Source organism: Schistocerca serialis, chromosome 1 (assembly GCF_023864345.2).
Source record: "Schistocerca serialis cubense isolate TAMUIC-IGC-003099 chromosome 1, iqSchSeri2.2, whole genome shotgun sequence".
In the NCBI taxonomy this organism is placed as follows: domain Eukaryota; kingdom Metazoa; phylum Arthropoda; class Insecta; order Orthoptera; family Acrididae; genus Schistocerca; species Schistocerca serialis.
The window spans coordinates 351858893-351877028 of record NC_064638.1 but is presented as its reverse complement, the minus strand read 5'-3'; the positions used below and the strand labels follow the sequence as shown (position 1 = coordinate 351877028).

The 18136-nt window shown below is 43.1% G+C and overlaps 1 protein-coding gene across 1 annotated transcript in view; it reads right to left on the bottom strand.

The window, feature by feature from the left end:
* Positions 1–18136, bottom strand: part of LOC126457422 (apolipoprotein D-like) — a 48473-nt gene that overhangs the window by 9132 nt on the left and 21205 nt on the right. The window contains exons 2-3 of the mRNA XM_050093694.1: positions 10887–11024; positions 4244–4374 (exon numbers count right to left, since the gene is read on the bottom strand). Of these exons, the coding sequence (XP_049949651.1) occupies positions 4244–4374; positions 10887–11024 (269 nt within the window). The remainder of the gene's footprint in view (positions 1–4243; positions 4375–10886; positions 11025–18136) is intronic.

Here is an 18136-nt window from a genome sequence, read left to right as displayed (position 1 = left end):
TTACGAAATTGATGAATATTTTAACAATGGACAAATAACGAACGACTGATGACTAATGGTGAACGATGCACTGGAGAAACAGTGTTGTACAGGATATCGAACAGAATGCTGCAAACTCAAGAGTCTGTGTATTGCATTTGGTTTCTTTGCATTGCTAAAGGCCGACGAGATGCTTTTATCATAATGACATAGGATGGGCAGCAATGTAGTAGCACACTGGTGAAGAGACTTGTAATCGAAACTACATAGTGATCTGTTACCGAAACCTATTCTGGATGTAATTGAACCACATTCTGATAAGAGCGATTCCTGTGTATTGTAAATCCAAGTGAACTGCTTGCCAAAGCTACCGTAGGGATAAAAGTAACCGTAGAAAACAGGTGGTAGAACTGTCACCGCCACCCTCACTTCTAGAATTAGTGGATCACAGTCATCATTATCATCATCGTCATCACAATGGATCACAGTCATCATCATCATCATCATCATCATCATCACCACTCCCATCACCACCACTATCGCCAGCATCTTATCTCTCGTTTTACAGTCTTATTTATAGTAGTCTGCATTTGACAGCTAGAGGACTGGGCTACCTCCGCCAGCAAAATACCAGCGGCAACCCACTTTTGTATTATCAGCTGCCGTTGCGTTTCCGCCTCCATTGAAGAAAATCGTTGTGCCTGCTAATCCTCAATTCGGAAACTTTTCCGGACGCGAAAATTCTGCCGATTCTAAGAGTCGTTTAACTCTGGCGCTATTTCAAATTAATAATATATTTCTACATGCTTGTAGAGTATAAACACTACAGAGATGTATACCACATGTAAATTTCAGAACTTTTTACATGATTTTTGTAGGAGATACTTCTCATGAATAAAATATTGACAAAATAACAAAATCCTTAGCTTATATATAGCAAACACAATGCGATACGCAATTCTAGAAAGGTCCGTTTCCGAGCCATGTACGATATTTTGGTATTGAGTTACAACATATGTTTCAGGCGTTCAGTAATATTCTTAACATGATTTGATAAGTTTGAAGTTGTTCCCAGACGGGAAACTTTCACCCGTATCAGAACTGTTAACATTACTTCGGGGCTAATTAAAATTAAGAATATAATTTGACATGCCTAAAGACACTACAGAGATATATATCATAAGCGACTTTCACATTGTTTACGTCATATTTCGGAAGACAGAGTGATTTTCAATTATCGCAGAGAGCGGGGCACTGTGACGGCTGCCTCTAGACCAGAGCCGTGTTTATAATCGACATACCCATACCTTGAAACTCTGTGAAGTCTCACAGCAAGGGATATTTTATAGCAACTGGCCCGTAAGGATTAGTATTGCAGAGCAGTTTTCTAAAAAGGAGCTTTTAATGTTTATTGTTTAACTGCATAAAATTCTCCTGTATAATTTATGATTTAACGAAATGAAGGCATAAGAGATTAAAATATTGAACACAATTTAAATCGCTAACATTTTCAACGTGATTTATTCATATCGCTATTGTACTGGAGCTGTTCAATAGACATCCTTTTTCGTCAATAATAGGAGAACCCGATACACTATAATTCAGAACATTATCCAAATAGATCGAAATTGCGAATTGTGTAGTTTCTATCATTTTGATGTAAATGTACAGTGATGAAGCATAATGCTGTCATAAGATCGACCGTTTTGTGAGAAGCATAATTATTTTTGTATTTCTCAAATACTTCACAGTTTTGTCCATTTGTGAAGTCGAGTACATGGGTTTAGTATTCTGATCATCATTACTGTTTTCTCTTATTGTTCAAAAAGGTAAAATGAACAGAATACTGCAGTTATTTACGCTTTCATCAAGGATTAATTATTTGTAATTCTTTCGTCAAGGATATCGATTACATCCAAGACGTGAACATATCTTTGTACTGAAATTGTGATGTTGCTGTTCTTGTTCTCTTAGAATGTGTTACATTTTGGCGCACGGTAGTTTTAAAGCGGTGCTTACTGTGAGATTAACAGTTAGAAGTTAGCAGTTTTAGCTAAGATGCGTGTCAAACTGTGGAAACAGGAAAATGTAAAATAAATTAATTTTCGGAAGAGGAAATACGTTCCTGCTTTATGGTGTTACTGAAATGAGGTAGGTATAAACCAAACCCGGTCACGTCTTTGCTGATTTTGTGTGAAGCAGTCATTAACCTACGAGTACTGAGCCAAGAACGAGAAGATGGGACAATGAACGACAAGAAATACGTCAAGTGCAAAATATATTTTGTTCTCGTTCTGTGCTTCATGCTTTAAGTAGCTGCAATAAGTAAGCAGTTATTGCGAAAACTGGACCAATTAATAATACTGCAATTACATTTGGGTATTTTTTATCGTTCAAAAGAGATTAGAGACGTCAGATTATGAACAGCTACACTTTTCTTTGTTTAAAAAAAAAGAAAAAGTAGAGCAGGGAGTTGAAAGTCATGTTAATGCAAATATCGTTGCTTAAATCTCAAAAATAATATATTCTAATTACATGGAAACATATATTTTAGAAAAATGCCAGATGAAGAGAAAAAGCAAATTTTTGAACTTATTGAAACCGGTTATAGTACCATATCGTACTAGCTCGCAAAATAATACAGCTATCTCCTATTTCAACTGCTCAAGAAGTAAAACTTTTTCGGTTTCTAGTCTAGATGAAAGGACTTACGACAGAAATCGGCTTTTGAGGTATCTAATTCAGTTGAAACTGCTGAAATTTTGCTGACCAAACTTGTACATGTCAGCGGTTTTGTTAACGAGCAGCCACGCAGATGTCCGTTCACCGCTGGGAACCTGACGCGACGGAGCGTCAGGTTTGAGAGCTGAATGGTAACTTGTTTCGTATCATATGTTCACTATTAAATACAGTCGAATAAAACCATATGTATATGGGATGTGTCACAATTCATGTTACAATCTTCTAGAGGTTGTGTAGTGGACTTAGTTGATAAAATTTTATGTCGATAACCGTCATCCAAAGACGCTACACAGCGTCAAAGCCATAAACGCCGGGGGTTGTGAAGCGTGTATATACAGGGTGATTCCATAATGATGAGCCCGCATCTCGTGGTCGTGCGGTAGCGTTCTCGCTTCCCACGCCCGGGTTCCCGGGTTCGATTCCCGGCGGGGTCAGGGATTTTCTCTGCCTCGTGATGGCTGGGTGTTGTGCGATGTCCTTAGGTTAGTTAGGTTTAAGTAGTTTAAGTTCTAGGGGACTGATGACCATAGATGTTAAGTCCCATAGTGCTCAGAGCCATTTTTGAACCATAATGATGTTACAAAATGGTTCAAATGGCTCTGAGCACTATGGGACTCAACTGCTGAGGTCATTAGTCCCCTAGAACTTAGAACTAGTTAAACCTAACTAACCTAAGGACATCACAAACATCCATGCCCGAGGCAGGATTCGAACCTGCGACCGTAGCGGTCTTGCGGTTCCAGACTGCAGCGCCTTTAACCGCACGGCCACTTCGGCCGGCAATGATGTTACATTCTGAGATGATAGAGAAGAGGGTATCAGTCTAAGGCCCCTGTACCGGTAACGAATGAGTCGAAAGTTATAAGCCAAAACCGTTCTGATACCTTTGACAGAGAAATGCACGTACTGGTGCTGTTGTTGTGAAGATGACAGGGTTCTGGGAACTGGGGTGATGCAAAACTTTTTTTGATGTGTGTCAATATCTTTGTAAAGATTAAATGGTTCAAATGGCTCTGAGCACTATGGGACTTACATCTTAGGTCATCAGTCTCCTAGAACTTAGAACTACTTAAACCTAACTAACCTAAGGACATCACACAACACGCAGCCATCACGAGGCAGAGAAAATCCCTGACCCCGGCCGGGAATCGAACCCGCGGACCCGGGCGTGGGAACCGAGAACGCTACCGCACGACCACGAGATGCGGTCTGTAAAGATTAAGACCGCAGCAGAGCAGTATACTGGGTTGTATTGTATTGTGTTGAATTGGGGTCTAGAAACGACGGAGAGGCTTCGTCCACGCCGTAGCCCTCAGTGGTTCACAACCCCACAACAGGCTACAGCAGTCCACTCACCACACCGCCGCCCCACACCGAACCCAGGGCTACTAATCCGCCGGACGGATTCGTGCCGGAGACAGGCACGCCTTCCCGCCCGGAAAATAATGCGTTAGACCGCACGGCTAACCGGGTGAGCTACACTGGGTTAGCTTAGCTTAGGTTGGGCTGGCCAGGTACTGACATGGAGCTGGTCTGCCTGTTGACGATGGCGACGCGGCCCTCGCCGGAGTCGGTGTAGTTGGCGCTGACGCACTTGCCGCCAAACTCGAACAGCGCGAAGTAGCGCTCCGCCTCGTACCACCGGCCCATGTACTGTGGACACAGAGCAGGGGTTTAAACGACGCAGCTCTCCTGTTCGTAACGTTCGAAGAACACGCTACAAAGCAATAATTTGTTATATGAGACCACATGTCAGAAAACGAGGTAAGCTCAGTTGAGTAAACTTTACAGAGCAATATCAAAAAATAGAACGTAATAACTCATACACCGATATTCTTTTTCTGATACATTCTTTTATTTTCAGTAGTACTTGCTTATGTGACTACTTGTACCTTTTTGACTGTTATATGCGGGTTCTAATAATTGATATAAAACACAATGGAAACAAGTGTCATAGAGTCCTTTCTAGGTGCAAAAGAGAAGATACGAAGTTATATGCAAAACACTTTTTGTTCGTTCAGGAGTTTTAAATATTTACAATATGGAAATAATTATAATTGTCGACTAGCTGTACCCGGCTACCCTCGGCTGTGGCTCAGTCTACTTAAATGAAAAAGAAAGAAAAGAGAAAGCATGCATTTCTAACATGTATGGCAACTGGATATTCGTCGTAGTCTCTTTCTCTCCCCTCTGTCCTTCTTCCCCTCCCTCTTTCTTTGTATACCTCCTCCTTCTTCCCCTATCTCTGCCCATCCATCTCCCCGTCCATCTTCTCATCCCCTCCGCTCTCTCTCTCTATCTCTCTCTCTGTCCGTCTCCTCCAGTTCCCCCTCTCTCCCCCTCACACAGTTCATCACGTCCCACCCTATCTCTGTCGACGTACTCCTGCCGCCATCTCTCCACCTCTTCTTGCTCTTCTCTCTGACTTTGTGAGTTATTTACTGACTTTACAAATTCAGTTTAGTATTCTAACCACAGACAAATAATCATGAATACAACTTTCCTGTTTGCTAACTACGTTTCTAACGTGTATGGCTATTGGATATACGTCTAAATCTTCGTCTCTCTCCTGTCTCTGTCCATCTCCCCCTCCCACTCGCTGAAGAAAAATTTCAAAGAATAGAATCTAATAATTCATATAATGATATTCTGTTCCTGAAGCATTCTTTTCAGCAGTACATGCTAATGTGAGTAGCTGTACAGCATTTAGCTGTTATATGAGCGTATACTTATAACTCGTTAAAATTCGAAGAAAATTGGAAGGTACCTTTTTATATTTCTCGTAACAATGTTTTCCATTTACATATTACTTATGTATATTTATATATTACAGGTATTAAAAATATGCATACATTAAACAATTAGGTGCCTAAAACACGCCAGTATTAGAATTCAATGCTGTGTCAAAATTACAAAGCAATTGGTCAAGAGCTTTCGGAGACGAACGATTTGCACAAACCAACATTTACATTTTTGTAACTGTTCCAGTAGATACAAAAAAAATCAGGTGAGAAATCGAATGCAAAGTTGTATAAAAATTTCAAAGCAGTACGTGAAGAACTTTTGAAAAATTGAGATTTTGAAGAAACAAATACACTCATATAGAAACTGTAAATGTTCCTAATCGCAAATCTCCAAAATTTTTAACCGAATGCTTTAAAATTGTGACAAACGTTGTATTGGAATACGCATATATTTTAAAACACCTATTTTTAACGTATGTGAAATAAATTTTTTTTTATAAATTTAACATTAGGGAAACGTTGTTACAAAAAAATTTCAAAAATTTACACCCACATATAGATTTAATATATATTATATAGCATATATTAAAGAAACAGGCACCTAAAAGCACGCCTATGTTAGAATTTAGCGTTGTGTCAAAATTTTAAAGCAATCGGTCAAGAACTTACGGAGGTAGACGATTTTGAACAAACGAACATTTACATTTTTCTTATGTTTTTCTTACATTTTCATTTACGTAATTCTTAATATTTTTAATGTTATGATGCAGTGGTACACCACTCTTCAACCTAAATATTACGACAATTTTCTTAATAGCGTCTTGACTCACTTTTCAAGCGCAGTACAGATCGATTGAGCGTGGCAAGGCTTGAATAATACTTGATAGGTTTCCGAAGGTAAGTGGCAGTAGACAAGTTTGCACGCGTCGCGCTGTTCAATTAAATCACGGGCCAATAGCTTGTGAGCGTGGAGCCAACGTCTGACATCGTCCACGATATTTGCCATCGGGTTCAGATTAGGCGAATTTGATGGTCAATACATCAATGACTCATCTCTATCAGGCCCCTCAAACCACTCTATCATGATTCTGGCCTTGTGACACGAAGAGTAATTCCGCTGGAATGCCGTCGTCACTGGGGATGACATCAGGCATGAGGGGATGCAAGTGGCCCGTAACAATGTCCACGTAGTCCACATCTGTCACAGTCTCGTACATTACTACCACAGGTCACATGGCAGTACAGGTGAATACCCGAGATACCATAATATTGCCGACGCCAGCTGTGTCCGTGACGCTGTACATGCTTCGAAAAAAGTTCTTCTGGATGACGGTGTATCCGAGGTTGACATTCGATCTGGTGCAATACAAAACAAGAGGCAGCCAGTCAGACGAAATGTTGTCCACAGTCCAGTCTCGATGATCCCCTGCCCATTTATCCTAATTGACAGACCCCTCGAGACTATGTGCGAACATGTAGGGGTCGTCTAGCTGCGAAGACCCATGTTCGACAATGTGTGCTGACAGTGTGCTCGGAAACAATTGTGCCTCAACCATCATTGTACTCTGCCGTCAGGTCGATGTCTCCCCTCTGTTACAGAGCGGGCAAGCCTCCGACCTCCGTGTTCTGCGATGAAGAGTGGACGTCCAACACCTTACCGCCTACTCGTGATTTCACCACCCTTCAACCATTTTCCACAGACGCTGACGGCAGTAACACGCGAACAGCCGGCCATCTTCGCTGTGTCCGAGATGCTCCTTTCAAGGCACTGGCCACAACAATCTGCCTTTTGTGAAATTTGCTTATGCCAGTGTATTTCCTCTCTTTTGGTCGGTATCGTCGCTAGGATTACACCTCACTCGTCTCTGTTCCGTTTATATACTCTCCTCACCGCGTCACGTTCTCTCAGCACTAAGTGGCTAAACTCGCCGTGGGCAGTTTTCACAATGCTACGGTTCATCGGTGTATGTGGTATAGAAGAGAATCAAATGTTAGTGATGAGGAGTAATCTTGAGGTTAACGACAGCAAGTGAATGTAAACTTACAAACTTCTCTTAAGATGCTTATACGAAATCTAGAAAAAATACTACTCTCTGCAGAGCCAGTTAAAGTATGTCGTTCATTTTTCTACATATCATCCTTACCTTGAAAAATGCTTTGAGACGGCGTTTTTAGTTGGTATTAAATAATTTATCCAGGTTCAAATATACTGTTCAAACACAAAGGAACTGATGGCGTGGTTTAAGGTTGCGGCAGAAGTGGAGAATAAAACAGCTAACTGTTTAAACAGTGGCAGATTGATAAACTCAAAATAAAAAGAACACTGTTAGTACGACGCGGCGTGAATTTCACAGATACACGCAGCTCTTTGTTCCCCTAGTATGCACAGCGTTTTCCTATTTTTTCCCCTGTGCATGTGCAGGGCGACACATAAAAGGGAACTTTTGAAACAGCCAATAAAAACGTTAAAAATGCAGCAAAAATATGTTGACAGCAATTGAGCCACTAAAATTTGTCTTTTAAGAGACAGTAATCAAAATTACCAATGATTAGAAGATATGTCTTGCATACAGCAAGCATCCTTCTGTACGTATGCATTCTTCCAATCTGCTCTTGGGATTTCTCATTGAGTGTTGCAGTATATCTGCTAGTATACCATGAATGTCGTCGTGAATTCTCTCCTTTAATTTATCCTGTCTTCGTGACCGTCTCGTGTACATCTGACTCTTAAGGTAGCCTCTCAAGAACAAATCACAAACTTACAAATCTGGTGGTCAGGGAAGCTAGTGAACGACACCGAATGTTGAGGTGCCACGGTTACCGAACAATTCTCGCACAGCTGTGATTGATTACTTTATAGTGTGGGATGTCGCACCACCCTGTTCAAACCAGGTTTCATACAGTTGTGGCTCTGAGCACTGTGGGACTTCACATCTGAGGTCATCAGTCCCCTAGAACATAGAACTACTTAAACCTAACTAACCTAAGGACATCACACACATCCATGCCAGAGGCAGGATTCGAACCTGCGACCGTAGCGGTCGCGCGGTTCCAGACTGAAGCGCCTAGAACCGCTCGACCACATCTGCCGGCTCATACAGTTGTGGAATACTGTTCAATGCAGGCATGACAAAAGATTGCAACATCTCGACATACCGATCCGGAGTGACAATCACTGGGAATCGCTCTTCATATGCGGAAAAGTACGGTCCGGTGACTCCGTGTGACGAAACTGCACACGATGCTGTCACCTTGCTGTCGTATAAAAGGCCGTTCATAAACTTCGTTAGAGGTGCTGTCTGCCCAGTAACGGTAGTTCCGTTATTCACGTAATCTGTGAAATGAAAATGGCCTTATCTGACATCCACAACTTGTCCAGAAATCCATTGTCCTCGTTTCTGTATGTCATAATTTGCTGTCAGAATTCTAATCGCAACTGATAATATTTCTGCTTCAGTTGTTGAACGATTGTTTTAAATCATAACGGAGAATTCGACAAATACACTCTCGGACACTCGGGACAAACTGCTCGCAGCTGCTTTCTTACGAACTGAACGCTATGGACTGGTTAATTTCAAGCAATTAAATCTTTTTGCAAAACGACCTCACGCTGGTCAATTTCATACCCTACTTGTCCATTTCCCACTCTTCGTTTGATTGTGAAAATTCTGAATTCGGACAAAAATCCATCGTATAGTTTTCATGGAGACTTGTTGTCGTTCCGCCCAAACATTCGACAAAAAAAAAAAAGAAGACGTAGCTTATACACGCATATACAGAGAGAGTCTAGAAAAGTAAGTACACATTCACAGAGGCGACTACTGAAGTGTGACAACGCACGGGAAGATCTCAGTTTCAGTCAGTTCGTGCTGGTATGGTCTACGAAAACTGTAGCTTATTCTGAACGGACGCAAAAAATTTCACCTATATTTCTTAATTAATAAATTACCAACTTAAGCGTAATTCCACAAAAACTCAGATTTGCGCTTTTTATCTCCACAAAAGACAAGCAACCTGAGGACTCCACGTTACATGGAGAAGAATGTCTGAGTTTCTTGACATTAAACCAGTACCTTAGAAAAGTTATAGGTTCAAACTGGGATGCTAAGCCGAACTTGGTAATAGCAACAGCACAGAAAGTTTCCCATTCCGCTGGCGAATGCGCCTGCCTCGTCGGGTACAAATCCGCCCAGTCTTAACGAGTTTACGACACACTGCATGGGATCTAAAGACTCGTCACCCACTGCTTGAAACTCGCTCCCGCAAATAAAATGTACCAACCGGTTAAACTATTCCACCGACAATTCGACTGGAGGCAACTGCCTACATAGAGAGAATGAAGTCCTGCACATCTGTACAGCAGCCCCTATCAGGCATTTGAGAGGCTGCCGAAAAGCTGAAATCAAGGAGTAGCTTTCTCTGAGCGGCTGAGGACTGTGAACACTAAACTCAGCCTAAAACGAAGATGAACTTGACTGAAAAAGATCATCGCTGGATGGAACCATCAAAAGAGTCAGGAAATACCTTAAAAGACGGCAGGCAGGGACCAGAAGATCCAAATCAGATCTCACAAAAGGGAAACAGCCAGTCCGTAGATGCAATCATCGCGCTGCCATAACTGTCTTTCTCACGTAGGGGTCATGGAAATAAGAGAGGAGGGATCAGAGTTCAAACTGAGTCGTACAAATAATATTTGCTCACCCATTATTGAACAGGAATAGACTAGAAAACTGACAACACTAGTACAATGTGAAACTTCCTGGCAGATTAAAACTGTGTGCCGGGCCGAGACACGAACTCGGGACCTTTGCCTTTCGCGGCCAGTGCTCTACCAACTGAGCTACCCAAGCACGACTCACGCCCCGTCCTCACAGCCTTATTTCCGCCAGTACCTCGTCTCCTACCTTCCAAATTTCACAGAAGCTCTCCTGCGAACCTTGCAGAACTAGCACTCCTGGAAGAAAGGATACTGCGGAGACATGGCTTAGCCACAGGCTAGGGGATATTTCTAGAATGAAATTTTCACTCTACAGCGGAGAGTCTCGGTCCGGCACACAGTTTTAATCTGCCAGGAAGTTTCACATCAGCGCACACTCCGCTGTATAGTGAAAATTTCATACTAGTACAATGTGTCCACCGCCTTGCGGTGTTAAGGGGCTTGCGGAGTATACATGTAGATGTCTAACCTCCGCAGATGTGGTGTGGTCAAGACGCACAACACATGTGTTCTTGCCTTAACTGCCCCACTCAGTGCAGTCTCGCGGACCACATGTACGTCCTTCTTTCCTTTGTAATCTGACGCTTCTGACACGATTTAAAAAAGTGTGTTGGTAAGTTTCTCCAAAAGGAAACAAGTTGTTTGACGAGATACCACTGTCGGCGCTACTATGAGGTGAGAGAAGATTATAAGATCCTACTCACCCTGGCCATGTCGAAGCCGGGCACCGTCTGCATGTCTGGACAGGCCCCCAGCGCTGGCACCTGGCCCTGCACGGCTGACAGCATCACCGTCACCACCAGCAAAGGTGCCAACACCCCAGCAGCTCCGTAGCCTCTCATCTGCCAACAGAGAAAGAATTAGCCTGTAGGTTCACCGACTCCTTTGGTAGTGCCGCTTAGGGGTGACGCTCCAATCACGTCCACAAATTATGTTTCTTGATACAAAGGAAAAACATTGAACAGTACAAGTTATAATTCTCCCGGACTGGCGTCGATATAAACTGAAACTGCACTCCTGTCTTGCTTTATTCTCTCTACGACGTGGCTTTAGCAGATGTACGAGGGTAACACCAAAAGTAAGGTATCCTATTTTTTTATAAGTACAGAACTCTGTTGGTGTGGCAGATGGTCACACTGTTATGAAGAGTGCTGTGTGTAAACATGCGCACGCCGCGCTGAGGCGCTCAGTCTTGGGTTGGCAGCCGTTGAGAATGGAGCTCCCTTTGGATGTTACCGCCAAATGCGAACTGCGCGCAGTTATTCGGTTTTTGAACGCAAAGGGCATTGCGCCGATTGAAAACGATAGCCAATTGACGGAAGTGTATGGTGACTCGTGCATGGATGTCAAAAATGTTCGTAAGTGGTGTAGAGTGTTTGCAGCTGGTCGGTCCGAAATTCACGACGAACAAAGGAGCGGGAGACCAATTTCTGAGGAGACAGTGTTGAGCAAAGCACGCGTGAAGATCGGAGGATCATCCTGGATGATTTCTGTTCGTTGGTTCCCGTGGTTTCCCGAAGCACCGCTCACATAATTTTAACGGAAACATTGAACTACCGGAAGGTGTGCGCAAGATGGGTGCCACGCATGCTGACTGAGGACCACATGCAGCAACGAGTTGATGCTTCCCGCGTATTCCCTCACCGGCTTGCGCCGAACAGGACAACTTTCTGGACTCAGTTGTCACGGGTGACGAAACCTGGGCATACCACTGTACACCTGAGACCAAGCAACAATCACACCAGTGGCGGCATCCTTCTTCGCCAAAGTCGCGGAAATTCATACAAACAGTCTGCCGGTAAAGTCATAACAACTGTTTTTTGGGATCGAAAAGGGGTATTGTTGATCGACTATATGCCCACTGGAATCACAATTAACGCTGTACTGTGAGACTCTGAAAAAACTCAAACGGGCAATTCAGAACCGGAGAGAAGTATGTTGAGCAAGGGCGTACACATTCTCCATGACAATGCTTGCCCACACATCGCTCGGCAAACCGTTGCTCTCCTGCAACATTTTCAGTGGAACATAATTACCCACCCACCCTGTAGTCCTGACTTGGCGCCCAGTGACTATCGCCTGTTCCCTAGGTTAAAAGAACATTTGGCCGGAAAGCGATTCAGCTCCGACGACGAGGTGAGAGAAGAGGTTCATAAATTTCTGAACAACATGGCGGCGAGCTGGTATGACATGGGCATACAAAAACTGTCACAGCGTCCATAAAAATGTATCGACAGAAATTGTGATTATGTCGAAAAATACGAGTAGCTAAATGTTCAAGCTGATGTGAGCAATTGTAGAAATAAACAGGTCTATGTACTTATAAAAAAATACGAGACCTTGCTTTTGGTTTTACCCTCGTATAACCACCTCAGTGCAATGCTCATACATCATAAGTCATAATCACTTGTCAAAATACGCTCGTATCTAATATTTAAACAAAGGAGTTGGCCGCTGCTTAACAACGTAGCACCGTGAAAGTGAGAAAAAGTTAGGAATGCAGAGGTTACATTGGTTTTTAAAGGGACAGGATCAGTTATAGTCTGAATTTTATAAGTTATTTACTTACTCTCCAATGAAATGAACGTAAAGTTTCGTAACGTTGACCCAGAGACTGCTCCAATACAACGGGCAAGCAGCCACCTAAAACACCGAAGCACAAACCTCTTTAGAAGCCCATTTAATTATGAATGTCCCGCTAACACCATATTTAATTATGAATGTCCCGCTAACACTGTAGGGAGGTACCTAATCTACGTGGAAGACTGCTTGGGAAACGCAAAAGTTCTAATCTGTGCCCTTCGCAAATGCAAAATACCATGGTCCATGAAACAAAATAATTAATCAGGCAACACAAGTTGCACGGGAAATCCCGCAAATTGTCAGCTGCTCAGAAAAAGGGCAGCACTAATGCGACATGCGACACTTATTCAAATCGTGGCAAATCTGAGCCCCAATTGGCGCCAGGGCCAGAAGTCCCTCTCTCTCTGCAGCAGGACGGCCAGTGCCAGAAACGGCTACCCCACGAGAAGTGTCCGAACTTCTCTTCCTCTAAAACTAGGTCCCGACGTCGACAAAAAAAAAAAAAAAAAAAAAAGGTTCAAACGGCTCTGAGCACTATGGGACTTAACTTCTGAGGTCATCAGTCCCCTAGAACTTGGAACTACTCAAACCTAACTAACCTAAGGACATCACACACATCCATGCCCAAGGCAGGATTCGAACCTGCGATCGTAGCGGTCGTGCGGTTTCAGACTGTAGCGCCTAGAACCGCTCGGCCACTCCGGCCGACGACGACGTCTTCACAAACTCCACATGGAGGGGAGGACATCCAACCATTACTGCAGCGACCAGCGAGAATTTCGCTTTTTATCTTCGTCACTACATTGAACCCTGCAGAAATTTCCGATACTTGGATTACAGAACGTATCTCAACATCTAAGAGGTTGGTATCGGCTGCTAACCATGCTACACTCATTGGTAGAGGCCTTCACGCTTAATGACAGTGGCAGGAAGGACTCAGTTGACAGGATAACAAGATATGAAGGGAAAGGCAACGAATTTTCTCACGAAACCCAAGCAGCGCCGTGGCAGACTGTGCTTAAATCTGTATACAGGGAGGTGAGTTCATCACGCACAGGTATCTCCTAGGGGTATACAGTGGCTTAGCGGCTTCTAGCCCTCAAAGGAAAAAAGTGTACTGGTCGCCAAATGGTGGAGCAGGGGATAATTACAACCGCTTCCGCGAACTGTGGTGCTCTAGGAACCCACTTCCCTCCCCTAGACTCATTGTGGCTGACCTCCTGTCGTCAAACCAGACCATAGGATGAACACCTGGTCCCGCTTGTTCCTTAACATCTGAAGACTTCTTCTTAAATCAGCAAGCTTTGTACTCTCCTCAAAAGTAACAAAGAAACGAATACAAGAAGAATCAAATATCTCTCAACTATAAACCGAGGTGACAAAAGTCATGAGATACCTCCGAAAACAGTGTCAGACCTCATTTTGACCGGCGTTGTGCAGCTACTCGATACGGCGCGGACTCAGAAAATCTTTGGAAGTTCCCTGCAGAAATAATGATCTATGCTGCCTCTACACCCGTCTATAATTGCGAAAGTGTTGCCGAAGCAGGATTTTGTGCACGAATTGACCTCTAAAAAAATGGCTCTGAGCACTATCGGACTTAACTTCTAAGGTCATCAGTCCACTAGAACTTAGAACTGCTTAAACCTAACTAACCTAAGGACGTCACACACATCCATGTCCGAGGCAGGATTCGAACCTGCGACCGTAGCGGCCGCACCGTTCCAGACTGTAGCGCCTTTAACCGCTTGGCCACCGCGGCCGGCGAATTGACCTCTCGATTGTCTCATAAATGCTCTATGGGATTCATGTCGGGTCATCTCGTGGCCATACCATTCGCTCGAACTGCCAAGAATGTTCTTTAAACAAATCGCGAACATTTGTGGCTCCGTGAAATGACGCACTGACATCCACAACAATTCCGTCGTTTGGTAACATTAGTTCCCAGAATGGCCGCAAATGGTCTCCAAGTTATTAACCATTTCCAGTCACTGTGTAATAGGCAGACATCTATCCGGACCATCACACAGGAATTCCAAACTGCATCAGGATCCACTGCAAGTACTATGACAGTTAGGCGGGAGGTCGAGCGACTGCTCATATGACGTGAATCCTGTGGAACACCTTTGGGATGTTTTGGAACGCCGACTCCGTACCACGCCTCACCGACCGACAACGATACGTGTTCTCAGTGCAGCAATCCGTGAGGAATGGGCTGCCATATCCCAAGAAACATTCCAGCACCTGATTGAATGTACGCCTGCGAGAGTGGAAGAGGGTGGGCCAACACTATACTGAATCCCAGAATTACCGATGGAGGGAGCCGCGAACTTGTAAGTCATTTTCAGCCAGATGACCGCATACATTTTATCACTTAGTGTAACTACAATAAACGTGTGTGTATGGACATATTGCAATTCCCCATGTGGTGTGCCTCACAACATTGGTAAATTTGATACGAATATTTTCTCTATACGTTTTTAATCTTACATGACTTAAGTAATGATAACTGTCTAAATATATTTTTATTTTATATGTAAGTGTATATGAAAGATATTTTTATTTCATATGTAAATGTATATGAAATTTCCCCCCATGAACCATGGACCTTGCCGCTGGTGGGGAGGCTTGCGTGCCTCAGCGATACAAGATGGCCGTACCGTAGGTGCAACCACAACGGAGGGGTATCTCTTGAGAGGCCAGACAAACGTGTAGTTCCTGAAGAGGGGCAGCAGCCTTTTCAGTAGTTGCAGGGCAACAGTCTGGATGATTGACTGATCTGGCCTTGTAACAATAACCAAAACGGCCTTGCTGTGCTGGTACTGCGAACGGCTGAAAGCAAGGGGAAACTACAGGCGTAACTTTTCCCGAGGGCATGCAGCTTTACTGTATGGTTAAATGATGATGGCGTCCTCTTGGGTAAAATATTCGGATCCCCGGGCGGGGACTACTCAAGAGGACGTTGTTATCAGGAGAAAGAAAACTGGCGTTCTACGGATCGGAGCGTGAAATGTCAGATCCCTTAATCGAGCAGGTAGGTTAGAAAATTTAAAAAGGGAAATGGATAGGTTAAAGTTAGATATAGTGGGAATTAGTGAAGTTCGGTGGCAGGAGGAACAAGACTTTTGGTCAGGTGAACACAGGGTTATAAATACAAAATCAAATAGGGGTAATGCAGGAGTAGGTTTAATAATGAATAAAAAAATGGAAGTGCGGGTAAGCTACTACAAACAGCATAGTGAACGCATTATTGTGGCCAAGATAGACACGAAGCCCACGCCTACTACAGTAGTACAAGTTTATATGCCAACTAGCTCTGCAGATGATGAAGAAATTGGTGAAATGTATGATGAGATAAAAGAAATTATTCAGATAGTGAAGGGAGACGAAAATTTAAGACTCATGGGTGACTGGAATTCGAGTGTAGGAAAAGGGAGAGAAGGAAACATAGTATGTGAATATGCATTGGGGGTAAGAAATGAAAGGGGAAGCCGTCTGGTAGAATTTTGCACAGAGCATAACTTAATCATAGCTAACACTTGGTTCAAGAATCATAAAAGAAGGTTGTATACATGGAAGAATCACGGAGATACTAAAAGGTATCAGATAGATTATGTAATGGTAAGACAGAGATTTAGGAACGAGGTTTTAAATTTTAAGACATTTCCAGGGGCAGATGTGGACTCTGACCACAATCTATTGGTTAAAGGTGGGAATTTAAGGAGATGGGACCTGGATAAACTGACTAAACCAGAGGTCGTGCAGAGTTTAAGGAGGAGCATAAATGAACAATTGACAGCAGTGGGGGAAAGAAGTGCAGTAGAAGAAGAATGGGTAGCTCTGAGGGATGAAGTAGTGAAGGCAGCAGAGGATCAAGTAGGTAAAAAGACGAGGGCTAGTAGAAATCCTTGGGTAACAGAAGAAATATTGAATTTAATTGATGAAAGGAGGAAACATAAAAACGCAGTAAATGAAGCAGGCAAAAAGGAATACAAACGTCTCAAAAATGAGATCGACAGGAAGTGCATAATGGCTAAGCAGGGATGGCTAGAGGACAAATGTAAGGATGTAGAGGCTTATCTCATTAGGGGCAAGATAGATACTGCCTACAGGAAAATTAAAGAGACCTTTGGAGAAAAGAGAACCACTTGTATGAATATCAAGAGCTCAGATGGAAACCCAGTCCTAACCAAAGAAGGGAAAGCAGATGTACTTGAGGACAATATTATAGAAATGGAAGAGAATGTAGATGAAGATGAAATGGGAGATACGATACAGCGTGAAGATTTTGACAGAGCACTGAAAGACCTGAGCCGAAACAAGGCCCCGGGAGTAGACAACATTCCAGTAGAACTACTGACGGCCTTGGGAGAGCCAGTCCTGACAAAACTCTACCATCTGGTAAGCAAGATGTATGAGAGAGGCGAAGTACCCTCAGACTTCAAGAAGAATATAATAATTCCAATCCCAAAGAAATCAGGTGTTGACAGATGTGAAAATTACCGAACAATCAGTTTAATAAGTCACAGCTGCAAAATACTAACGCGAATTCGTCTGTAAGACGAATGGAAAAACTGGTAGAAACCGACCCCGGGGTAGATCAGTTTGGATTCCTTAGAAATATTGGAACACGTGAGGCAATACTGACCTTACGACTTATCTTAGGAGAAAGATTAAGGAAAGGCAAACCAACGATTCTAGCATTTGTAGACTTAGAGAAAGCTTTTGACAATGTTGACTGGAATACTCTCTTTCCAATTCTAAGGGTGGCAGGGGTAAAATACAGGGAGCGAAATGCTATTTACAATTTGCACAGAAACCAGATGGCAGTTATAATAGTCGAGGGGCATTTAGCATTGGAGGGCAGCGTGGAGGGCAAAAATCGTAGAGGGAGACCAAGAGATGAATTCACTAAGCAGATTCAGAAGGATGTAGGTTGCAATAGGTACTGGGAGATGAAGAAACTTGCACAGGATAGGGTAGCAAGGAGAGCTGCATCAAACCAGTTTCAGGACTGAAGACCACAACAACACATATGAAATTTAATGTACTCTACAAATTCTGTGCAAATTCGTATGCAGTTCGTATGTAAAGAAAACTGTCTGGCTCAGTAGGAAAAGTTGATGTTAGAAATGTTAAGTAAGGCAGATTTTCCCCCTAAAGTTCCCACTTTTCAACGTTTTCCACAGAAAACATTGTTGAGCTATTGTCACAAAGTGGTGTCCTCCTGACAAATCTCAAATGTGACCCTCCAGTGGTCCTTTCCGCATTCTCTTCCTTAGTACGCAATTGAAACTGATCGCACTTTGCATTTAAACCGAAGTTGCACCCGTGTCTCCGGACGGCATTCTCGCCTTGAAAATAAATTTAA